Source organism: Bos taurus, chromosome 6 (genome assembly GCF_002263795.3).
Source record: "Bos taurus isolate L1 Dominette 01449 registration number 42190680 breed Hereford chromosome 6, ARS-UCD2.0, whole genome shotgun sequence".
NCBI lineage: Eukaryota > Metazoa > Chordata > Mammalia > Artiodactyla > Bovidae > Bos > Bos taurus.
In genome coordinates this window covers 91,422,941-91,448,587 of record NC_037333.1, presented here as the reverse complement: position 1 = coordinate 91,448,587, position 25,647 = coordinate 91,422,941, and the positions used below count along the sequence as shown (strand labels likewise).

The 25,647-nt window shown below is 43.7% G+C and overlaps 1 protein-coding gene and 1 long non-coding RNA gene across 3 annotated transcripts in view; one reads left to right on the top strand and one right to left on the bottom strand.

The window, feature by feature from the left end:
• The window catches only part of SHROOM3 (shroom family member 3), a 329,119-nt gene that overhangs the window by 198,786 nt on the left and 104,686 nt on the right, over nt 1-25,647 (bottom strand). The window contains 1 exon segment of one of the 2 annotated variants that reach the window (NM_001191524.1): nt 17,461-17,615. In NM_001191524.1, the coding sequence (NP_001178453.1) occupies nt 17,461-17,615 (155 nt within the window). 2 annotated transcript variants of the gene reach the window in all.
• Nucleotides 460-25,647, top strand: LOC101908208 (uncharacterized). The gene is made up of 3 exons (XR_235015.5): nt 460-928; nt 16,919-17,104; nt 25,117-25,647. It is a non-coding gene; the product is annotated as an uncharacterized lncRNA (long non-coding RNA).

Here is a 25,647-nt window from a genome sequence, read left to right as displayed (position 1 = left end):
AGTCAGACACGACTGAAATGACTAAATAGCAGCAGCAGCAGCAGCAGCTGACTGGATCGGTCTGGATCCAAGGCTCAAATAAAGTCATGAGGAATCCATCTGCATCCTTGTTTCGGGGTCCCTCTGAGTCGCCTTGACTCCCAGATCGTGAGTCACCATGGAATGGTAAAGGTGGTTCACGGCTGGCAAGCTTGCAGCTGACCAGCTTTAAAAACCTCAGCTGGGGACTCCTCTGGCAGTCCAGGGATTAAGACTCCACCCTTCCATTGCAGTGGGCACAGGTTTGATCCCTGGTCTGGGAACTAATATCCGGCTTGCTGTGAGGTATGGCAAAAAAAAGAAAAAAGAAACCCTCAGTTGAGAGAGAGTACACACCCTCTCCAGTGACAAGATCCATAACAGTCAATGTTTATACAGCAGCTTACGACACCAGTGAGGGAGAGATTGCTGTTACATCCATTTTACTGATAATAAAACTATGTCAGAGGTTAAGGCACTCGACCAGCAACTGCTAAAGCTGGGATCCAAAGTCCAGCAACCTGGCTCAGAGGCTGTGCTCGCATCCATCCACTGGGCCGCACAGCTGCTACTGGGCACATTTTTGTTTTCATTGGGTATGTTTTCCTCCACAAACATTCACTGAGTACATATCATGTGCCAAGGACCATTCCAGGCACTGGGGATACCACAAAGAACAAAATCTCTGCCATTGAGAAGTTTATCATCCAATGAGAGGAAACGAAATGAGTAACTTTATGAGTCTATGTCTCATAAATGAAAATAAAAAGGGTTGGAGACATGTAGGAAGAAAGCTGCAGTTTGTTTCTTTTTCTGTGCCATGCAGCATGCAGGATCTTAGTTCCCCGACCAAGGATTGAACCCATACCTGCTGCAGTAGAAGTGCAAGTCTTAACCACTGGAATACTAGGTAAGTCCCCTTTTTAAATAATTTAATGTAATTTGGGGGCTGCAGCTGCAATTTTTAACTGGCTGTACAGGGGAGGCTGACATTTGAGCAAATACCTAAAGGAAGCAAGGGAACAAGTCAAAGGGTAAAACTGATTAAAATAACTTTTTTTTAACTAATTTTTTTTTAATGTAAATAATACTCAGCCACTAGTGAAAAACAATGGTTCTCTTTCATCTTTTGCTCCTTTAAAGTCATGAGGGTGAAGAATGGAAGGTTACAAAAACATCTCACTCCAGGGACAGCTCCACGAAAGGGGATTTTCCATGTCAAAGGATTTGTCGACCTCACTCATTTATAATCAATAAATACCAATGGCTGATTCCCAAGAGACACCTTTAAGGAAAGATTCCAAAAATCCTTTCAAAATAGATAGCCAATGGGAGTTTGCTGTACGACACAGGGAACCCAAAGCTGGTGCTCTGTGACAACCTAGAAGGGTGGGAGGCGAGGGAGGTGGGAGGGGGGTAGAAGAGGGAGGGGACGTATGGATACCTGTGGCAGGTTCATGCTGATATATGGCAGAAACCATCACAATGTTGTAAGGTAATTATCCTACAATCAAAAATAAAATATTTTTTTAAAAGGCCAGTGTCACAGTCTTCACGAAAACAATGTAGCAACCCTCCCATATATAAACCATAAACACACTGATCAAGCAACCATCCCAGGGATAATTTCACACATCCTGTTTGCTAAACCAACACAGCATCAGACAGGAGTTTGACAGCATAATGTGGGGGGAGTGGAGAAATGGCATCTTTCAAATGCACCGATGAACAGACAATCTGGCAGCAAGTGGAAAGAGTGACGGGGGGCTCTAGATCAGTGGGCCGCAGAACAAAAAGTGTTAGTGACAGAAGCAGAAGCAGAGTAAGGCTGGTCTTACGGCCCTTTACTAAGGACACACTAGGCTCCTCAAAACTGCCACATGCTAGGTAGGATGCCAGAGATTTAACAGGACCGTGAGAAGACAGGTGGCTCAGTCGTGTCCGACTCTTTGCAACCCCATGGACTGTAGCCTCTGTCCATGGGGATTCTCCAGGCAAGAATATTGGAGTGGGTAGCCATTCCCTTCTCCAGGAGATTTTCCCGACCCAGGGATCGAACCTGGGTCTCTTGCATTGCAGGCAGGTTCTTTAACATCTGAGCCACCAGGGAAGTCTTATAGAAGAAAGAACCTTAGGGGTCATGTCTAGCCAGACAGACCCAGGGGTTCCCAGCCTTTGAAAGCTAATCACCTGCGTGGGGTTTTTAGTGTTTCTAAACCTGTGCTTTAAACCTCTTGCCAGGACCTTACTAGACCACGTGTGATCTTGAAGCACATATTATAATTAAATAAGACATAACATTATTTAATTCCTTAGCATTTGGGCCTCCCTGATGACGCTAGTGGTAAAGAATCTGTCTGCCAATGCAGGAGACATTAGAGACATGGGTTTGATCCCTGAGTTGGGAAGACCCACTGGAGGAGGGCATGGCAACCCACTCAAATATTCTTGCCTGGAGAATCCCATGGACGGAGAAGCCTAGTAGGCTTCAGTCCATAGAGTTGGACGTGACCGAATCAACTGAGCACGTATGCACAAGACATAACAGGTTTCTAACAGTGGAATTATCCCGAACAGGACAAAACTGCCAGGATCCTCAAAGCTCGGATGTACCATTAAGGACATGTGTGGTGACTGGCTTTCAACAACTCCTTCTAGAAACCATTTCTCTATCCCTGGGTCCCAAGAAATGGGGGACTGATGCTAAGACTATACCAAGTGTGATTTTTTTTTTTAATTTTTATTTAATTTTTAAACTTTACATAATTGTATTAGTTTTGCCAAATATCAAAATGAATCCACCACAGGTATATATGTGTTCCCCATCCTGAACCCTCCTCCCTCCTCCCTCCCCATACCATCCCTCTGGGTCGTCCCAGTGCACTAGCCCCAAGCGTCCAGTATCGTGCATCGAACCTGGACTGGCATCTCGTTTCATACATGATATTTTACATGTTTCAATGCCATTCTCCCAAATCTTCCCACCCTCTCCCTCTCCCACAGAGTCCATAAGACTGTTCTATACATCACTGTCTCTTTTGCTGTCTCGTTCACAGGGTTATTGTTACCATCTTTCTAAATTCCATATATATGCGTTAGTATACTGTATTGGTGTTTTTCCTTCTGGCTTACTTCACTCTGTATAATAGGCTCCAGTTTCATCCACCTCATTAGAACTGATTCAAATGTATTCTTTTTAATGGCTGAGTAATACTCCATTGTGTATATGTACCACTGCTTTCTTATCTATTCATCTGCTGATGGGCATCTAGGTTGCTTCCATGTCCTGGCTATTATAAACAGTGCTGCGATGAACATTGGGGTACACATGTCTCTTTCTCTTCTGGTTTCCTCAGTGTGTATGCCTAGCAGTGGGATTGCTGGATCATAAGGCAGTTCTATTTCCAGTTTTTTAAGGAATCTCCACACTGTTCTCCATAGTGGCTGTACTAGTTTGCATTCCCACCAACAGTGTAAGAGGGTTCCCTTTTCTCCACACCCTCTCCAGCATTTATTATTTGTAGACTTTTGGATCGCAGCCATTCTGACTGGTGTGAAATGGTACCTCATAGTGGTTTTGATTTGCATTTCTCTGATAATGAGTGATGTTGAGCATCTTTTCATGTGTTTGTTAGCCATCTGTATGTCTTCTTTGGAGAAATGTCTATTTAGTTCTTTGGCCCATTTTTTGATTGGGTCATTTATTTTTCTGGAGTTGAGCTGTAGGAGTTGCTTGTATATTTTTGAGATTAGTTGTTTGTCAGTTGCTTCATTTGCTATTATTTTCTCCCATTCTGAAGGCTGTCTTTTCACCTTGCTAATAGTTTCCTTTGATGTGCAGAAGCTTTTAAGGTTAATTAGGTCCCATTTGTTTATTTTTGCTTTTATTTCCAATATTCTGGGAGGCGGGTCATAGAGGATCCTGCTGTGATGTAAGTCAGAGAGTGTTTTGCCTATGTTCTCCTCTAGGAGTTTTACAGTTTCTGGTCTTACGTTTAGATCTTTAATCCATTTTGAGTTTATTTTTGTGTATGGTGTTAGAAAGTGTTCTAGTTTCATTCTTTTACAAGTGGTTGACCAGATTTCCCAGCACCACTTGTTAAAGAGATTGTCTTTAATCCATTGTATATTCTTGACTCTTTTGTCAAAGATAAGGTGTCCATATGTGCGTGGATTTATCTCTGGGCTTTCTATTTTGTTCCATTGATCTATATTTCTGTCTTTGTGCCAGTACCATACTGTCTTGATAACTGTGGCTTTGTAGTAGAGCCTGAAGTCAGGTAGGTTGATTCCTCCAGTTCCATTCTTCTTTCTCAGGATCGCTTTGGCTATTCAAGGTTTTTTGTATTTCCATACAAATTGTGAAATTATTTGTTCTAGCTCTGTAAAGAATACTGTTGGTAGCTTGATAGGGATTGCATTGAATCTATAAATTGCTTTGGGTAGTATACTCATTTTCACTATATTGATTCTTCCAATCCATGAACATGGTATATTTCTCCATCTATTAGTGTCCTCTTTGATTTCTTTCACCAGTGTTTTATAGTTTTCTATATATAGATCTTTAGTTTCTTTAGGTAGATATATTCCCAAGTATTTTATTCTTTCCGTTGCAATGGTGAATGGAATTGTTTCCTTAATTTCTCTTTCTGTTTTCTCATTATTAGTGTATAGGAATGCAAGGGATTTCTGTGTGTTGATTTTATATCCTGCAACTTTACTATAGTCATTGATTAGTTCTAGTTCAAGTGTGATTTTTAAAAACCAGGGATGGATGAAATCAATAAAACAAGCTCAAGTGCTTGTTTCACTGAGGGTTTCTTTTCTTTTTTAAGAACTTTATTATTGGAGTATAATTGCTTTACAATGTTGCGTTAGTTTCTGCTGTACAACTAAAAGAATCAGCTGTATGTATACATATATTCTCTCCCTCTTTAGCCTCCCTCCTACCCCTCCTCCCATCCCACCCCTCTAGGTCATCACAGGGCACCATCTCTAGGGACCTCTAGATGTTGTCTTTGCATTGTACACCTCATTAGATAGAATAAGTTTGATGGCGTCAAGCCATCTTTCTTTCTCAGTTGGTTTCTTGGGGGCACCATCCAGAAATGGGATATAGAGTGAACACAGCAACTGCAGTGTGATGGCTATGGTGCCACCCACTCAAAACAGTGGCCCCAACACCTGCCAGTAAAAATGAGCTCCCGGGGCGATGGCACGTGATAACAGCTTGGGCCACAGGTGTTCTCTGGAGGGCCAGACAAGTGTGCCCCTGCCCATGCCCACGTGTCACTTGATGAGCTTTTTAAGAAGCGATAGTGAGAAACAGATCCCATAGAAATGCAACAGCAAGAGCCACTGCTGGAGCAGCCATGCCCTGCAGGCCTCTCTGGGTCCTGGGAGGTCCAGAGACCTCAGCAGGTCTCTGTTTTTGCACCGTGTTGTTGTTCAGTCGCTAAGTCATGTCCGACTCTTTGTGATCTCAGGGACTGCAGCACACCAGGCTTTCCTGTCCTTCACTATCCCCTGGAGTTTGCTCCAACTTCCATCCATTGAGTCGGTGATGCCATCCAACCATCTCATCCTTTGTCGCCCCCTTTGCTGCCCCCATTCTTGAGGCTCTGCTCTACTTGCTGCCCTTCTCGATTTACTTTTTTTCTTTTTTTTGAATCACACTTGTTACGTTTTACGTCTGGCATTGTTATTATTATTATTTGGCTGTGCTGGGTCTTAGGTGTGGCATGCGGGCTTCTCTTTCGTTGTGGCACGTGGGCTTAGTTGCTCTGTGCAGCATGTGGAATCTTAGCTCCCTGACCAGGGATTGAACCTGAATCCTCTGCACCGGAAGCCAGATTTTTAACCACTGGACCCCCAGAGAGTCCGTTGATTTGCCTTGTTGATTCTCCTGCTGCTGCTATTCTCATGACCCCTTCATATCTGCGTATCTTTCTTCTCCCTCTCAGTTTCTAGCCATTCATTGTTTCTCTTTATTGCTTTGACTTACAGCTTAAACCAGTGGTTCTCAAACTTTACTGCCTATTAGAATCACGAGGGCAGTTATGAAAATGTCCAACACCAAGCTACCCTCTCTTATCAATTAACTTAGAATCTTTGGGGGAGCCAGGCATCAGTTCTTTTGGTATTAACTTCTTAGGTAATTTTAATGTGTAGTCAAGTTTGAGATGGACTATTTAAGCCATTTTTTTTGTTTTGCTTTTTGGTCATGCTGCCCATCCTTTGGGATCTTAGTTCCCTGACCAGGGATTGAACTCAAGCCCCCTCCATTAGAAGCACAGACTCTTAACTACTGGACCACCAGAGAAGTCCCAACTTTAAGCCATTCTGATGCAAGGATGCAGAACTACAAATTGGCTCATATTCTAAATCAGCATCATCCAAACTTATTTGTGCTAACTAATGTGCCCACATTTAGAACTGGGAGAAAGGATTTCCACCATAACTTTTGTGTGATCTCAGCCTGAGACTTCATACCCTTTACAAAGGCTCAAACAGATACTTGAGAGCCAGTCATTACTGGTTGGGCATGGAGGGGTGACTCCTGCTTGGAATACATTTGTCAGAAGTAAGACCATGTTATCCCAGGAATGAAACATGGTCTTTTACCATCAAACCCCCTTCATAGGGAACCATACAGCATTCCTTTGTACATGGCTAGTGTTCAGTGCATAGCCTGTGAGCATATGTAACCCAATGAATAAAAATAGCAATTATCATTATGTGCCACAAGAAAAATGTCCCTTTTCTCATTACAGTAAGGGAGTCTTATTGCATACCTCTCAGGAAACCTAATAATGTGTTACATGAATTTTCCACGGAAAGGAACAACTGGTTAGGAAATCAAATACTAGATTTCTAGACAGTGACATTCAAACCTAAGACTCCAGGCAAGCCAAAAACTGCTCTGAGTCTGGTCCCAGCAGGATTGAAATACCTCCTCAAAGCATACTGAGCAAATTCCCATGATGCCAGGCCTCCTGGAAAAGTTTCTGGGGGTCGAAGGCCACTGCAGCTGCCTCCTTCCCATCTTCTCAACCACTTGCTCAAGTGGAAAAAATGCTTAGAGGGTAAGTTACCACAGTTCTCAATTCTCCTGACTCCGCCTCTGGGGAACCCTAGTCCTGGGTCCTCTGAGGGGATGCAAACTGTACTGCGGTTTGGGGTTTGTGTTCATGTCCCAGGTATCTGCAGCCCTTGCCCAAGTGAAAAAGCGCAGAGAGTAGAAGAGCGAAAGGACAAGTAAAGTATGGGATCGGGCAGCAAGGTGAGAGGGTCATCGCAAGGGTTGGAGAGGCAGGGAGGCTGGAGCTGCGTATAAGAAGCTCAGAGCTGTCCCTACTGCCCAGGGATGTCCTCAGGAGGCACCGGTTCTTGCAATCCCCCACCTCCACAGAAGACTCAGCCACAGAGCACAGCATGAGGCCCCCTTTTATATCCTGAGAGACAATTCTTGGAACTTACAAGGGAGGAGGGAATGGCAAACCACTCCAGTATTCTCACCTGGGAAATCCCATGGACAGAGGTGTTCATGGGGTCTCAAAGAGCTGGACACGACTGAGCAACTAACACAGGCACAAGGGACAAAAATCTTTCTCATGTGGCTTCTGGGTCCAGGTGAGATAGAAGAGGCCATATTTGTTGTCGCCGAGTGCCTGGAGCTTTAAGAACAATTTTGCAACTGTCTATCAAAAGAGTACTGTTCCTGGGCATCCCTGGTTCCAGGGGTAAAGAATCTGCCTCCCAAGGCAGGGAACACAGGCTTGATCCCTGGGTCTGGGAAGATCCCACACGCCTTGGAACAGCTAAGCTCGTGTGCCGAAACAAGAGAAGCCACCACGATAAGGAACCCACACGCCGCAACTAGAGAGCAGCCCTGCTCGCCACAACTAGAGAAAACCTGCTTGCAGCAATGAAGACCCAGTGTGGCCAAAAAATAAGTAAATAAATAAGTCAGTTAATTAATTTTTTAAAAAAGATTATTGTTCCGTTTCTACTTGTCCTCAACTCCTGCCTGTCCACCCGAGAGTTATCTTTTGACATCATGATTTTCCCTAAAGGTCACATCTTGTGCTCAAAAACACTACCTTTTCAAATTACTCAGCCTGTGCTACATACATGTGCCCATATAACCTAGCCATTTTTAAATTTCATACACCAGGAGATGAAAGACACTTGTCTCAGAGCTCCCTCCAGCAGTCTGAGGGTCCTCTTCCGTATTCAGCCTCCCACCAAGGAGCTCTGATGTGTTTCAGAATCAGAATGATTCCTACTCAAGTTCTCCAGAGAATATGGTCTTTTTCTCTGAATTCTCATTCCAAACTTGGGCCTTGTTGGTACTGTCTTTCAAACTACATTTCCTCTGAGCAAAAAGGGTATAATCAGAAATTTAAAATCCCTATGCCCTCATTTACACAAGCAAGTCAAATTAGTGCATTAAATAGGACAATCATAAGAAAATGCTTCCCTAGTGGCTCAGACAGTAAAGAATCTGCCTGCAATGCAAGAGCCCCAGGTTTGATTCCTGGGTTGGGAAGAGCCCCTGGAGAAGAGAATGGCAACCCACTCCAGTATTCTTGCCTGGAGAATTCCATGGACAGAGGAGCCTGGCGAGCTACAGTCCACGGGGTTGAAAAGAGTTGGACACGACTCAGTGACTGACACACACAGGGAAATGCAGTCGGGGATTTCTCAGGTGGTCCACTGGTTGAGGATCCACCTGCCGATGTGGGTTGACCCTGGAAGACTCCATATTACCCAGAACAACTAAGACCATTCACCACAACTATTGACCCTGTGCTTCAGAGCCTGGGAGCCACAATTAGTGAAGCCCACGTGCCTAGAGACTGCTCTGCAACAAGAGAAACCACCGCAATGAGAAACCAGGGCAGCCAAAAATAAATAAATAAATAAATAAATAAATTTACCAAAAAAAACCCCAGAAACTTAATCTCAGAGGGATTGATCTGAGCTCTCGGTACCATGACCAGTACACAGCAGAGCTGCGATTGGAATCCCCATGACATGGACTTCTCTTTCCGAACTGTTTGTCATCTCTTATCTGAGAACTGGCAGCTTGAGGCGGCACAGGCTGGTTTAAAGACAGCTAATATATAAGAAAAAAAGCACACAACAGATGTTTTTCATGCTCTGGGAAAGTTTCCACCCTCTCTTCAGACTGTGTTGCTTTAAAAATAGGGATTTACATTTCAATTTGCTTTTCAAAGCTCTTAATGAACTATTTCTTTAAATTGTTTTGGTTTCAAAAAGATGTTAGGTGGTTAAGCAAAGTAAGACTAAGATGCTTTAAGAATATAGCCACTTTTTTAAGGGAAAAGAGTAAGTCAGGTGTGGGGGCAGGTAGGTGGCAAAAATGTGTGCAGAACATGAGGAGGGGATAGTGATAATATGGAAGAAAGTGTTTCTTTCTTTCTTTTTAAATAAAATGTAACCATGAGTTGGAAAAGGAACTGATTTGCAAAAATTCCTTTTTTAATGAATAGTTATTGGAACTAATTTTGTATTCTTTAGGAGGACCTTTAAAGCATGGCGCTCATTACCAGATTCTTCTTACAAGATCACTGACTTGCAAATCCTTGGCGAGTTACAGTCTCACAACTCAATCCAGACATAAAAAGGTCATGGAAACCTGACACGGAGGTAGCAGGTGTGGGAGCCACCCATCCCATTCCATTCCAATTAAGTCATCCGCCCGGTTATAAAAAGAATTATGCTGCTAACCCTCAGAAATGTGGGATGGTCTGCTCTGGGAAGCGTGGGCCGAGGGTGGTGGTGAACTTAATTTCATCACCATTTTTTGTTCAGATGGAGGGAGCAGCTGTAAGGCAACAAATAGTTTTATTTCCAGAGGCTAATGGAGAGCCTCTAGCCAGCAGGGTGCACAGAGCAGTGAGACGCATTTCCTCTGAACTACCCAGGAAGTTCAAGGTCAGTGGGGAATCTAGTTTTTCCTAGATGAGTTAAAAATCAGTTTATTTGGTTTTTCTGGGTTTGTTTTCGCCTGTTTTTTGTTTTTGTTTTTGTTTTTTTTAATTTTCAACTTTTTTTTTTTTTAACCCTCAAAGGCTTTTATTTTACTTTTTATCTTTTGGTGGTGCCAAATGGCATCTTAATGCCCTGACCAGGGATCAAACCTGTGGCCTTGCATTGGCAGTGAGGAGCCTTAACCATTGGACCACCAGGGAAGTCCCACTGCCTGTTTTTTAAGCATCACAAATATTTCCAAGGCAAAAGGCAGCTGGGTGAAAAGCACTAGCTCACTGCTTGAGATGCCAAAAGCTCCAAAACCTACTCCTCAGAGACCTCCATGTTCCTTTAGGCTACTTGCATGTGGCCTTGGGCAAGTCCCTACACATCTTTGGAAGCAGTTCCATTATGTCTACCTCCAGGCAGCGCTGTGGGCTGAAAGGGACAAGACCCAGATTTTCCCCCTGCCCCTGCTAATTCTGATGATTCGATTCAGGACATGAATCTGAGTCCAAACACAGGGCAAGTCACGAAGCCTGGGAGTACTTGTATTTTAGACAAATGACTATTGTTTGCTTGTGTTTTACAAAGTCACCCTCCTTTCTCCTCAATCTCACTTTTCCGTAAAATGTGATCTTCTTCTACTACTCCTTCTTCTCCTCAAACATATATATTCAGTCAAATAAAAAATCAACAGTCCCAGGAGTTCCCTGGCCCAGGTTCAATCCCTGGTCAGGGAACTGAGATCCCACAGGTCACATGGTGCATATAAAAAGTTCCCTTCTAACATGTAAACTAATCAGTTCAGTTCAGTTCAGTCACTCAGTCGTGTCTAACTCTTGGTGATCCCATGGACTGCAGCACGCCAGGCTTCCCTGTCTATCACCAACTCCCAGAGCTTACTCAAACTCATGTCCATTGAGTTGGTGATACCATCCAACCATCTCATCCTCTGTTGGCTCCTTCCCAGCATCAGGGTCTTTTCTAAGGTGTCAGTTCTTTGCATCAGGTGGCCAAAGTATTGGAATTTCAGCTTCAGCATCAGTCCTTCCAATGAACATTCAGGACTGATTTCCTTTAGGATGGATTGGTTGGATCTCCTTGCAGTCCAAGGGACTCTCAAGAGTCTTCTCCAACACCACAGTTCAAAAGCATCAATTCTTCGGTGCTCAGCTTTCTTTATATTCCAACTCTCATATCCATATGTGACTACTTGAAAAACCATAGCTTTGACTAGACGGACCTTTGTTGGTAGAGTAATGTAAGCTCATAGACTAAACGAATGGGAAGGGGAGAAGCTATTCCAAATTTGCAGGGATAGCAGGAAGATTCAGGAGTGAGATTTCATTTTAAAGGGGGCTCACTATTCTCCCACCCTCTGTCTACCGTTCCAAATCATACATGCTGCCTCCTATGCCCAGAAAGGCCACTTCCCCATACATCCTTCCCATTCAATGGAACCACTGCTGCTGCTAAGTCGCTTTAGTCGTGTCCAACTCTGTGCGACCCCATGGACGGCAGCCCACCAGGCTCCCCTGTCCCTGGGATTCTCCAGGCAAGAACACTGGAGTGGGTTGCCATTTGCTTCTCCAATGCATGAAAGTGAAAAGTGAAAGTGAAGTCGCTCAGTCGTGTCCGACTCCCAGCGACCCCATGGACTGCAGCCTACTGGCTCCTCCGTCCATGGGATTTTCCAGGCAAGAGTACTGGTGTGGGGTGCCATTGCCTTCTCGTGAATGGAACCACTAATCGTGTGCTATGTTCTAGACAGTAAAATGGGCTTCTTGTAACAGGCAATTTATTGCAATACAGAAACAGACTCACAGACTTAGAGGATGAACTTATGGTTGTCAGGAGGGAAGAATGGGGAGAAGGAAAGTTAGGGACTTTGGGATGGACCACTACACACTGCTGTATTTAAAATGGATAACCAACAAGGGATTATCCATGGATAACCAACAAGAGATAGCACAGGGAACTCGGTTCAATGTTATGTGGCAGTCTGGATGAATGAGGAGTTTGGAGGAGAATGGATACATGTATATTTATGACTGAGTCTCTCTGCTGTCCACCTGTACTGTCATAACATTGCTAATCAGCTATACTCCAATACAAAATAAAAAGTTTAATAATAATTTTAAAAAAGACATTGCTGCTGCTGCTGCTGCTAAGTCGCTTCAGTCGTGTCTGACTCTGTGCGACCCCATAGATGGCAGCCCACCAGGCTCCCCCATCCCTGGGATTCTCCAGGCAAGAACACTGGAGTAGGTTGCCATTTCCTTCTCCAAAAAAGACATTGGGAGGCAGCAAAAATATATATATAAAAAGAGGCAATTTATTTCACAAATACACAATTTCTTTTCAAGTGTTCATTCTTCAATCACCAACACTATATAGTGAATGTACATATTTCTCACTTAATTCTCACTACAATCCTTTGAGGTGAGAATCAAATGAATTAAATGACTTGTTTTCCAGGCAGCATCAAGCCTGCGTCACCATCTCACATGTCCTTTCTCCTAGAAAGGATGCATTCTACTTCCCAATGGCTTACATGAGCCTTGCAAAAAAATTATAAAACGTTTACCATGAAAAATACCCCCAAAACTTTTCTTTGCCAAACCAACCATGGATACCAAACTTAGGAGTAGGATAATATTTGGCAAAGTTAGCACCTTAATGCAGAAGTTTGGGAGGTTGGATTTGCCAAGAAAAACGGGGGTTGGGGGACATTCTACTGAGGTTACAAATCCACTGGTTACAAGGCCTTTCTAAGGATCTGATTCAGGACAGGAATCAGAGTTCCAACTCAGGGTGAAAACACGAGATTCGATGCATCCCCAGCAGTTAACCTTAACAGTTTGTTCTGAAAGGGAAATGTAGCCTCCGATTTTTTAAATTTAAAATGTAGGTGATCTGCAAACAGCAGTGAGTACTCCCTGTGCTGAAAGCACCTTGCATCTCTCCAGGGGTTTAAATGAAACTGGAAGACTCCTTCTTCTGTCTTTGCTTTCCATTCATTCTAAACGTTAGTGGCTCTAGGACGTGCATCACACCTATCTGCCAAATAAAGTCTCCGTTGGTTTTAGAGAGGGTCTTGAGTACTGACTCTTATTTGCGTACCTGTCTGCTTTCCTAATTTACATCCTTTGTACTGTCCTTCCTTCTTCAGTTTCCCTTCAACTGTTTGTTTTCCTTTTCGAAGGTCTTTTCTTTGGCTCACTTCACATTGCATCATTTCTTCTCCATTTATCCACCACTAGCTGCAGACCTCTGTGTACTCAGCAGCAGACACATTCTCTGTCCTAGAACATCTGTGTCACCCCGTCACTCCCTCCTCCCAGAGGACTAAACCCTGGCTTCTTTATGGGTCAGCAGATCTCCTAAGGCCATTGACCCACAACTCACTTGAAACTCTGCATTTCTCTTGTCACTGTAGCCTTTTAAGAAGGTGTTTTTACTTTTGATTGTTTCTGGTCACTGGGTAAGACACTCTCAAAACTTATATAAACATCACTCCCCTGATCTGCATTCTTGACATATTTATGATAGATGAGGAAGCCTGCCAACCTGAGGTGTTGCCCTTGTCCACCCAAAACTAACTTTAAGAGAAAAGGAGATAGGTAGAGATGGAAATGCCGATAAATATACATTTTCACTTACACAAATGATTTCTCCAGGAAACAGATTCCCTGATCACGTTTCCTGGAAGCCATATAGATCTTTTTTCAAAAATACAAAGATCACTTAGGAAAAAAAGGAAAGCTAGTCAATAAAATGGGCTTCCTGGGTAGCTCAAATGGTAAAGAATCTGTCTGCAATGCCGGAGGCCTGGATTCGATCCCTATGTTGGGAGGATCCCCTGGAGAAGGAAATAGCAACCCACTCCAGTATTCTTGCCTGGAGAATTCCATGGACAGAGGAGACTGGTGAGCTACAATCCATGGGATTGTAGAGTCAGACACAAGTAAATGAAATATCACAAGTTTCTCTGTCAGAATCAAGTGAGAGGAGATGACATTTCTGGACATGACATGTGCCAAGATATAAAGGTAAGACCTCAGGAAAGCAACAGCTCTACTAAATACAAAGCCAGATTAATCCAGAGTATAAGGGCGTCTACCCAGTTCTCTGCAATGTAGGGGCGGAATGTCCATCCACGTCTACTAGAGCACATTCATAAATCCCCATCTCTATATATGTGCTTCCTTGAGAGCTCAGTTGGTAAAGATGTATGAGGAGTAAAGACTACCTTCTTTCGGAGAGTTCAACTTTAAAAACCAACACATAATAGATGAGATAAGACATATTCAAAAGGCATCTTAGAGACAAAATGTTTCCCACAGCAAAAGCACAGAGTGCAAGGACTCTTTAGTAACCTTATCGATCCCATTAACATATCTAAAGAAAGAATGTGTCAATCAGAAAGGGGATTGGGAGCGGAGGGCAGAGAAGTCACGAGATGGGAGAAGAGCGCTTTGGCAGAATGCTTCCCTGCTGTCCAGAGGGGAAAGGGCCCTGATTCAGCAGCTCGGGCATCTGGCCCGCATGGCAGATGCGTTCCTCGTGGAAAGATGGGCCACCTGGCCAACAGCGGGGAGGCCAGCACATTCTGGCGCCTCAGACCCACTCTTCAGCCTGAGATCAGCATGCAACCTCCTGACCTAGTTATGGCCAGACTTCCTATTTCATTTTCCTGTGGTGATAAAGTATACTGATTCTTGGTCACCTTGGGATATTTATTCCACTTAGAGTTGTGTTCTTCAAAATGAGCTAATGTGTTGACATTCTGGTGTATGTCTTTCAATGATGTGAATTAACATTCCTAAATTCCACGAGAGGGTGAGGGTGGGCTTCTTGATAACCAGGCACCCAGCATGTTCGGTAATAGGACAATAATCCATATCACCGCTGGCCTCTAACCTAATTCAGAAGAATAATGAGCAAACAGTGCACATTTTCTATGTACTTAGATTTTGTACATTAAATCTTCACAATTCCCTTGTGAGGCAGGAATTATTATTTCCTATTATTACTTTATAAAAGAGAGCCTGAGGTCACACAATTTGCAAACGACAAAGCCTGATTTCAATCCCACGACTGTCTGTTGCCTGTTCCACTAGACAAAATAATTCAAACCTCGTGTCACCATCAACTAGAAGGCATAACCGGAAGCCAGCATGACTACTGTTCACAGCAGGAAACAAGACAACCCTCTGCAGAGGTTAATCGATAACCAGAGTCCTGTCAAAACATTCTGAGTGTGGATTCCGCCATCAATCCTCAACAGATATATGCTAGGGCTCTCAAACTGGCTTTGGGTTCCAATGTCAAAGTGAGTTCAAGGCTTTCAACACTCTCTGGACATATGGAATAGGCCAATGGTTCTGAACCTTCCTACCCATCTATTTGAGAAATCGGCCACCGTGTTCGGAATGAATGCTTGCTTTACTCAAATACTGACCTACAAATAGTGCCTAGAGTTGGCCAAAAATAATAAAAATAATAGCAGCAGCATCTGTTGTTACCATGTAGAGTATTTCATTATGTTGCTCTAATCACTTTGTAAAGTAGCTATTTTAATCCCGATTTAAAAATAAGGAAACTGAATCTTCAACCAGGCTAAGTAATTTCCCAAGATCACATGGGTAGAAGATGACAGCCCTAGAATTTGAACCCAGGTCTGATCTGACTCTGGCGCCTATGCTTTGAGCCACGTTGCGTCACTGTCCACCAGAGAAGCAAGGTCTAGTTAGAAGGCCCTGAAGAGAAACCAGACCCAGCCCAGCACACTGCAGAGAGTCACTGGAGCCTGGGGACACAGTGGGACCACACCCACAGCTGTTATTTTTTTGTGGTTGGGAAGAGCTGCTTTTCTCCTCAGCACAGCCTCAGACAGTGAACTTAGAGGAATAAATGAATGCAGGAGTGAATGGAACTCTAGGACAGCGGTTCCCCAACCTTCCTGGAACCAGGGACCAATTTCGTGGAAGACAATTTTTCCATGGACCAGGGATGGAGAAATGGTTTGGGGATGATTCAAGTGCACTACATTTACTGTGCACTTTATTTCTAATCTGGGCTTCCCTTATAGCTTAGTTGGTAAAGAATCCGCCTGCAATGTGGAGACTCCGGTTCGATTCCTGGGTAGGGAAGATGTGCTGGAGAAGAGATAGGCTACCCTCTCCAGTATTCTTGGGCTTCTCTTGTGGCTCAGCTGGTAAAGAATCCACCTGCAATGCAAGAAACCTGGGTTCGAACCCTGGGTTGGGAAGATCCCCTGGAGAAAGGAAAGGCTACCCACTCCAGTATTCTGGCCTAGAGACTTCCATGGACTGTATAGTCCAAGAGGTTGCAAGGGGTTGGACACGACTGAGCGACTTTCACTTTCTTTCTAATCTTATGCCTCCACTGACTGTTCAGAAGCCCAGGGATTGTAGGCCTCTGACTTAAGAAACTATGTGAGGCCTGATGAGAAGACCAGCTTACTGTTGACATCTTAAAAATGGCATGGCTTGATTAATGACTCCTGAAGTTCCAGCCAACTTAAACATCTTTAAATATTATAACATTTAGTTGCCATGTGAGGTAGCCAAAACCTGATTAATGAAGAAATACCTAAATGTGTAAGCCCAGGACTTAGTAGGTCAGAGTAATAAGGCTCAAGTGGCCTGGTGAAGTGGGACCAGAGCATCTAGACTCCTCTGTGGCTTGTCCACTTACCAGCCTTCAGTGACCTGCTTAACCATCTTGCCTATACAATGAGGATAATGATAGCTATCTCACCAGATTCTGCACAGACTAAATGAACATAGTTATATATGTTAATGTAAAACATCTCCAGCAATGCTTGGTTTGACATAATGATTGCAAAAAATGTTTTAACTTCCTTCCACAGGTAATTCCCTCCACTAAGAGGTGTTCTCCTGGAGCTAGGAAGCTTCTAACTTTAAGGCATCATAAACCAATCACAAGGCAAACCTTTTCCAACAAAGGAATCACTATCACAACCAGAGAAACGAAACAAACCAAAGCAGGAATTCACTTGTTTTGATGACATCCTCTACCCCTGGGGGTAGGTCAGGTAAGTGGAATGCTCTCCAAGTCTCCAAGCCTGGGGCTGTCTCTGGTCCCACAGGGAGGCAACACCTCATAGAGCTCTGACCACATCGGGGATCAGGGTCACTTTCCATCAGCCCAGAAATGTGGAAAGTACCGTGAACTCTGCCAAGCCAACACCTGCTGGGAAAACTAGGGTTTCACAAGACAGACATATCTAAAATGTCTTCACAGGCCACAAGATGGGCAAGAAAAAAGGAAAGTTATGTGGTGATGGTGGGGGTGAGGTACCATAAAATCCACACGGCGAGGTTTAAAGAATAGGCTCTTTACGGGAGGAGGAGGCGCAGGAGGAACCTGGCGCCCACCCGTCCTGCCTACCTGCGCACCACCAGCCGCAGAGTCTTGTAGGATCCTTTCACCAAGGAAACGGCCTCCCTCCGGGAGCTGCTCAGTGCCACCTCGTTGATGTTCACCACCTCGTCCCCAGCCCGAAGTCTGGAGCTCACCAGGTCCGCTTTGCCCCCTTCTTTGATCTGCTTAGAGAGAGGAGGATCCACAGGTGAGCAGCCTGTTTCCCGCAGAGCCCGCCCACTGCCTGTGGCCACGCCCACTCCCACCGTTTGCATCCAGAAGGCAGGGATGACCTCCTGTCTCCACACCTTCCAGCACCCAGCACCCAGCCAGCCACAGAGGGCATTCAGAAACAGAGTGAAGGGCTGAAAGAACTCGATTTCCACCCAAAAGCCACTCACGACCTCCATCTTCAGCACCCCCTCCAAGTCCCTCAAAGCAACTATTTTATTCCTTTAGAAGAAGTTGACTTCTTCTTACCTCATTTTTTTTGGGGGGGGGGGGTTGTCTAAAATTAATAAATAATAAAATAAATAAATAAAATAATAAAATAGCCCTCTTCTGCTATTTGGGGGCTTCCCAGGTGGGGCTAGTGGTAAAGAACCTGCCTGCCAATGCAAGAGATGTAAAAGACACAGGTTCCATCCCTGGGTGGGAAGATCCCCTGGAGGAGGAATAGCAACCCACCCCAGTATTCTTGCCTGGAGAATCCCATGAACAGAGGAGCCTGGAGGGCTACGGTCCATGGGGTTGCAAAGAGTCAGACACGACTGTAGTGACTTAGTGCACACACACAAAATTATAACTCACTGGATAAATAAGCGGTGGTGGATCCAGACAATGAAATATTATTTAGCACTAAAAAGAAATGAACTCACAAGCCATGAAAAGGCATGGAAGAACTTTCAGTGCATGTTAATAAGTGAAAGAAGCCAATATCAAAAGGTTACGTGTGGGATGATTCTAACTCTATGACATTCTGGAAAAGACAAAATTATGGAAACAATAGATCAGTAGTTAGATAGACAGGCAGAATAGACAGAGCACATAGGATATTTAGAACGTGAAACTATTCTGTGTGATACTATAAAGGTGGGATACATGACATTATATCCAAGACTGTACAACACCAAGAGTGAGTCCTAACATCAACTATGGACTTTGGGTGATAAGGATGTGTCATTGTAGGTTCATCACTCGTAACACATGTACCACTGTGACAAGGAGATTGGCAATGGGAGAGGTTATGCAAGCAATCAAGGAGGGGGGATACATGGAAGCTCTCCCTACTTTCTGCTCAACTTTGCTGTGAATTTTAAAACTGATGGAATTCTCCAGGCCAGAACACTGGAGTGGGTAGCCGTTCCCTTCTCCAGAAGATCTTCCCAACCCAGGGATGGAACCCAGGTCTCCCACATTGCAGGTAGATTCTTTACCAGCTGAGTCACCAGGGAAGCCCGAACAGAAAATTACCTCACTGCAGCCACTGAGTTAACACGTGTAGTGTTACTCAATCAGTTGTGTTTGACTCTCTTTGAGACCCCATGGACTGTAGCCCACCAGGTTACTCTGTCCATGGAATTCTCCAGGCAAGAATACTGCAGTGGGTTGCCATTCCCTTCTCCAGGGGATCTTCCCAACCCAGGGATCAAACCCAGGTCTCCTGCATTGCAGACAGACTCCTTACTGTCTGAGCCACCAGGGAAGCATTTTTTATAAAATAAATGAAGTCTGCTAAGAATCCTAATTCATTCAACAAAGTGATTCAACATTTGCTTTATGCCAGAAGTTGTTCCAGGAGCTAAGGCTTTAACAGTGGGCAAAACATACAGAAACTCTTTCTCTTCTGGTGCTTAAGGCAGAGGTAGAAAGCAAACACTAAACAGAGTAAACAAGTAAATGATGTTAGAAGTTGATGAAGCTGTCTTCCCTGGTGGTCCAGGGGTTAAGAATCTGCCTGCCAATGAAGAAGACACAGGTTTGATCCCAGGTCTAGGTCCAGGAAGATTCCACATACCTTATAGATATGCTTGAAGTACCCCACTCCAATACTCTTGCCTGGAAAATCCCATGGGCGGAGGAGCCTGGTGGGCTGCAGTCCATGGGGTCGCTAAGAGTCGGACATGACTGAGTGACTTCACTTTCACTTTTCACTTTCATGCATTGGAGAAGGAAATGGCAACCCACTCCAGTGTTCTTGCCTGGAGAATCCTAGGGATGGGGGAGCCTGGTGGGCTGCCGCCTATGGGGTCCCACAGAGTCGGACACAACTGAAGCGACTTAGCAGCAGCAGCAGCTGGCTAATAAGTGTTCTGTGCATGTTTAAGGTGGGCTAAGCTAAGTTCACAATAAACTGTGGAAAATTCTGAAAGAGATGGGAACACCAGACACCTGACCTGCCTCTTGAGAAACCTATATGCAGGTCAGGAAACAACAGTTAGAACTGGACATGGAACAACAAACTGGTTCCAAATAGGAAAAGAAGTACGTCAAGGCTGTATATTGTCACCCTGCTTATTTAACTTATATGCAGAGTACATCATGAGAAACACTGGGCTGGAAGAAGCACAAGTTGGAATCAAGATTGCCGGGAGAAATATCAATAACCTCAGATATGCCGATGACACCACCCTTATGGCAGAAAGTGAAGAGGAACTAAAAAGCCTCTTGATGAAAATGAAAGAGGAGAGTGAAAAAGAGTTGGCTTAAAGCTCAACATTCAGAAAACGAAGATCATGGCATCTGGTCCCATCACTTCATGGGAAATAGATGGAGAAACAGTGGAAACAGTGGCAGACTTTATTTTTGGGGGCTCTAAAATCACTGCAGATGGTGATTGCAGCCATGAAATTAAAAGACACTTACTCCTTGGAAGAAAAGTTATGACCAATCTAGAAAGCATATTGAAAAGCAGAGACATTACTTTGCCAACAAAGGTCTGTCTAGTCAAGGCTATGGTTTTTCCAGTGGTCATGTATGGATGTGAGAGTTGGACTGTGAAGAAAGCTGAGCGCCCAAGAATTGATGCTTTTGAACTGTGGTGTTGGAGAAGACTCTTGAGAGTCCCTTGGACTGCAAGGAGATCTAACCAGTCCATCCTAAAGGAGACCAGTCCTGGGTGTTCATTGGAAAGACTGATGCTGAAGCTGAAACTCCAGTACTTTGGCCACCTCATGCGAAGAGCTGACCCATTGGAAAAGACCCTGATGCGGGGAGGGATTGGGGGCAGAAGGAGAAGGGGACAACAGAGGATGAGATGGCTGGATGGCATCACCGAGTCAATGAACACGAGTTTGGGTAAACTCCAGGAGTTGGTGATGGACAGGGAGGCCTGGCGTGCTGCGATTCATGGGGTCACAAAGAGTTGGACACGACTGAGCAACTGAACTGAACTGAACTGAAGCTAAGTTCAGTAGGTTAGATGTATCAAATGTATTTTCGACTTAATGATATTGTCAACTTACAATGAGGGTATTGGGATATAACCTTATTGTAAGTCGATGAAGACCTGTATATATATATGTGTGTGTGTGTATTTTTTCTTTTCACAAAAATGACATTATGCTACACCCACCCCCTTGACCATCTTTTGGCTTTTAACAGAGAGCCATTAAACTGAGGTGATTAAGAGTTTGAGGCGTCAAACAGGTAACTTAGGTAAGAGAAAGTCACTTATTCTCTGGAGTCTTCAGACTCCCACGTTAAACAGGAGACAGCAATAGCAGTAGTGCAGGGAGGATGAATGAGATAAGCCACCTGAATTGGTGAACACAGTTCCAGCTCCCAGATTATGGTAAGATTTTATAAGTAGTAGCCATTGTTTTCAAAAGTCATATATATCATGAAGATACTTCCTTTTATAGCAGATCCTATGATAACATCTTGGTACAATTCATTTAGCCATCCTTTCTTGTTGGTCATTTCCCCCTGCCTTTCTACCCTTTTCATCCCACTAAACTTCCCCGCCAACCTCTTGAAGATTCACTTTCCCCTCAAACATACTAGGCACACTCTAACCTCAAGCCGTACCCGAGTGGCTCAGTTACCCTCTACCTGGATCACTCCCCACTACACAGCACCAGGGTCACCTATGAAAACTGCAGTATTCCCTCATGGTTAAGAGCTGGGGCTCTGGAACCAGATAGTCTGGCTCTGAGGCTTCCCAGCTGTGTGACTTTGAGCAGTTTATTTAACCTTACGGTGCCTCAGTTTCCTCTTCTGTAAGGTGATAGGGTTTACCACAGAGTCTGTCATGAGGATCAAGTGAGTTCATCAAGAAAAGGGCTTGGCACATTGTGTGTGTTAGTCTCTCAGTCGTGTCTGACTCTTTGCGTCTCCATGGACTGTAGCCCATCAGACTCTTCTGTCCCTGGAATTCTCCAGGCAAGAATACTGGAGTGGGTTGCCATGCCCTCTTCCAGGAGATCTCCCCAACCCAGGGGTTCAATAGGATGTATTCAATAAAGTTGATGTCTATCAACTATCCATCCTTTGGGGCCAAGTTTAAATCCCATCTCCTCTAAGCCTTTTCTGATCTCTCATAAATATCCCCTGACTCTCTTGCACCTGCAATCTGTCCTTTAAGAAGTGTCCCCTCACCCGCCCCCCGCCGCATTGTGGGGGAAGCAAATGAATAAAATACTACATAAACTGTGAAATGACATTACAGCAATAATAAACTAAATAGATAATTTACCAGATAGATAGTTTATTATTGTTATACTACTTGAACACAATGCTTGTGGTTATCACACTCTGTCTTTCGGCACAGCTATTTAAGTCTGTGCCTGTTCCCTGCCCACAGTCCCACCTTATCCCCAGCTTGGGCTGTGAACTCTGAAGAGAGGAACTGACTCCATCTTTACTTAGCCCAGAATGCCTCCCCAGAGGTTTGCACACAGGACCTCCTCGTGCTGGTTCATTCATTCAGCCAAGATTCACTGAGTATCTACTGTGTGCCAGGTATGGGGCTAAAAGCTGAGGGGACAATGATGAACACCACAGGCACAACAGCCCTATTTAAGTCCCAGTTTGTAGAATTAAATCTCCTCTCTGCTGCTCTACTATTTGCCAATATTTTCAGTAAGATGAGAATGAAATGAGGCCTAGGAAATAACCGATTTCTTATATTAAAAAGGAAGTCAAGAAAAGCTCATTTGTACAGTTGATATGATGTTTTTCTCATGACTGATTTAAGGTGAAAGTAAACGTTACCAGAAAGAATGGCCTAAAGAGTTTCATTGTCGTTCACTGTTCTGATAAACTATTTCTATAACCCTTTGTATTTAAAGAGTTTCTCATAATCTCTTGACTTTGAACAGAGCTTTGAGGCTTAAAGTGCTTACTTTTAAAAAAATTTATGTTTTTTAATTGAAGGATAATTGCTTTATAGAATTTTGCTTACTTTAAAAAAGTTAGTAAAGATAATTATGTATAAAACTGAAAAAAGTTGGGGCTGGGATGATTTTTTGGAATGGTATGGCTTCTCAGGTGGCTCAGATGGTAACAGAATCCACCTGCGATACAGGAGACATAAGAGACGCAAGTTCAATGCCTGGCTTGAGAAGATCCCCTAGAGAAGGAAATGGCAACCCACTCCAGTTTTCTTGCTTGGGAAATCTCATGTACAAAAGAGCCTGGCAGGCTACAGTCCATGTGGTTGCAAAGAGTTGGACATGACTGAGGGACTAACGCTTTCATTTTCACTTTTTTTACCAACCATTAGTTGGGTACTTGTTTTGATTCTCAAATCTCTCTAGACTCTCTGATTGATTCATGCTCTCTTCAGATTTCCTCACTGGAGATGACTTTTAGACCTTTCCTCTAACACTAATCTTTTGCATAAGCCTTCACCCTATATTTTCAGTTTCTTTTTTCCTCTTCCTCGTTTTTCCTCCAAATACCCCTCCTCCATCATGAAACTGCCTTATCAACCCAGATAGAATCTCTCTCTTTCTCCTCCACACCATTTCTGCCTGCCTGGAGACAAGCCACAGCTCTGCCTTTGTCATAGGTATTTCTGGCCATGCTCTGTCCCTTCTTCTGGGTTTTAAACTCCTGGAAGTCAGAAACTTCTGTTCACAGATATTTTTTGAGCATGTACCAAGAGTCAGGCACTGTTCTAGGCCTGGGGAAAAGTTAAGGAAAGAAGCGTACTTTATGTTCTCCTTTCCTGGAGTTTACATTTTAGCATATTCTTTCCTTTTGTTAATTGAAGTATAATTGTTTTGCAATATTGAGTTAGTTTCTGCTGTACAAGGCAGTGAATCAGCTATATGTCTACATATATCCACCCTGTCCCTCCCACCTCTCCCCCATCCCACCCCTCTAGGTCATCACAGAGCACCGAGCTGAGTTCCCTGTGCTGTACAGCAGGCTCTCACTAGTTATCAATTTTGCACATGGCTGTGTATATATATCAACCCTAATCTCCCAATTTTTCCCACCCTCCTCCTCCCCCCCACCCCATGTCCACTTGTCTGTTCGCCACGTCTGTGTCTCTATTTCTGCCCTGCAAATAGGTTCATTTTACCACTTTTCTATATTCCACGTTATATGCATTCATGTACAATATTTGTTTTTCTCTGACTTGCTTCACTCTATACGACAGGCTCTAGGTCCATTCAGTTTTTAATATAGTTCATATCTTTGCATTAAAAGCCTGATGCCTGCACGGAGGCAGTTCAGAGGACACGGTAATAATGGTGGTTCAGTCACTAAGTCGTGTCTTGAGACCCCGTGGACTGTAGCCCTCCAGGCTCCTCCGTCCATGGGATTTCCCAGGCAAGAATACTGGAGTGGGTTGCCATTGCCTTCTCCAGAGGATCTTCCCAATCCAGGCATCAAACCCAGGCTTCCTGCATTGCAGGCAGATTCTTTCCTGCTGAGCCACCAGAAAAGCCCCTTCAGAGAACATATAGTGACCCAAACAAGGCTGAGTTCTTTCTGTTCTTTGGGTGCTTCAATTCATCTATGTACTTAACTCTCCCTGGAAGGTCAGGCAGTTTGCAGTGAGTCAATGGAGTTCAGGAAGTTCTGCTTGATGCAAGGATTCACCCAGGGGTTCTATTCCAAAAAAAAAAAAATCAAGTCCCAATCGGTCCAAGTGAGGCTGGAATTGAGCCAGCTGGGCACGAAATACAGACCCCTCACCTAATGCCTTTTGACTAACCACATTAAGGACTGCCATCTCAGTCTGTGGATTACCTGGGACCCCCATGTTCCCCTCTTCCTCGTCTGCTACTGGTTCTGCCACCTTCCTATTTGGTAGCATCAGAGTCAGTGGATATTCTACCTGTTGGTCACTCAGGTAGTAAGTCTGATTGCCAAGGAAGTGGAAACTATTGGCCAAGACAAGACTGAATTACCTTAATCAATATGATTGACTCCATTTATTATCACAAATGAGAAATTGAGATACTGAGATGCATTTTCTGATGCACTAACAACGTAATTGATTTCTAATCTACTGAGGCTGACTAAATGCATAAATCTTACATTTATATCAATTAGTCACAGTATTTTTTCAGGTATGTAAAAAACAAAACCTTATTTTTATAGAGTTCAATTTCTATGTCAGATACTAACTTCTGGGGGAAAGTCAGTCATTTCTATCATTTTTTTGTGCATTTTGGTTAAAACCCATCCTATTCAAAACTTCTCTCCTCCCTGTATTTTTTTCAGGATGTGGCAACTGGTTCAAGGGAAGATCACGGTCACCTGATGTTGGTGGACAGCCTGGCCTATTTTTTTAATTATTATTAAAGTAGAGTGGTTGATAACATATTATTAAAGTATGTTGTCCAAGCTCTGCTGGACAGCAAAATGACTCAGTTACACACACATATACATTCTTTCTTTATTGTCTCATCGATTACGGTTTGTTGTAGGATATTGAATATAGTTCCCTGTGCTACACAGTAGGACCTTGTTGTCATACTGTTTATCTAAAATCATTATTATGACTTTCTAAAAAAACTTATATTTACAAAAGGTTTAACAATAATTCTCTTGAACTATTCATCAAAGAGGATTATACTTCTAAGCTCATGCCCTGCTGATACTGTCTGTCAGCAAGACTCAGTGAAAGATGAAGCTTATTATTTTAAACCCTTGGACCAATACTGGAGCAGCTGAAGAGGTCACTGGCGTTGTTTGTTCAATTTCACCTGCAGAGACTTTACTTATTCCAAGAATGTGATGGTCAACAAGTTA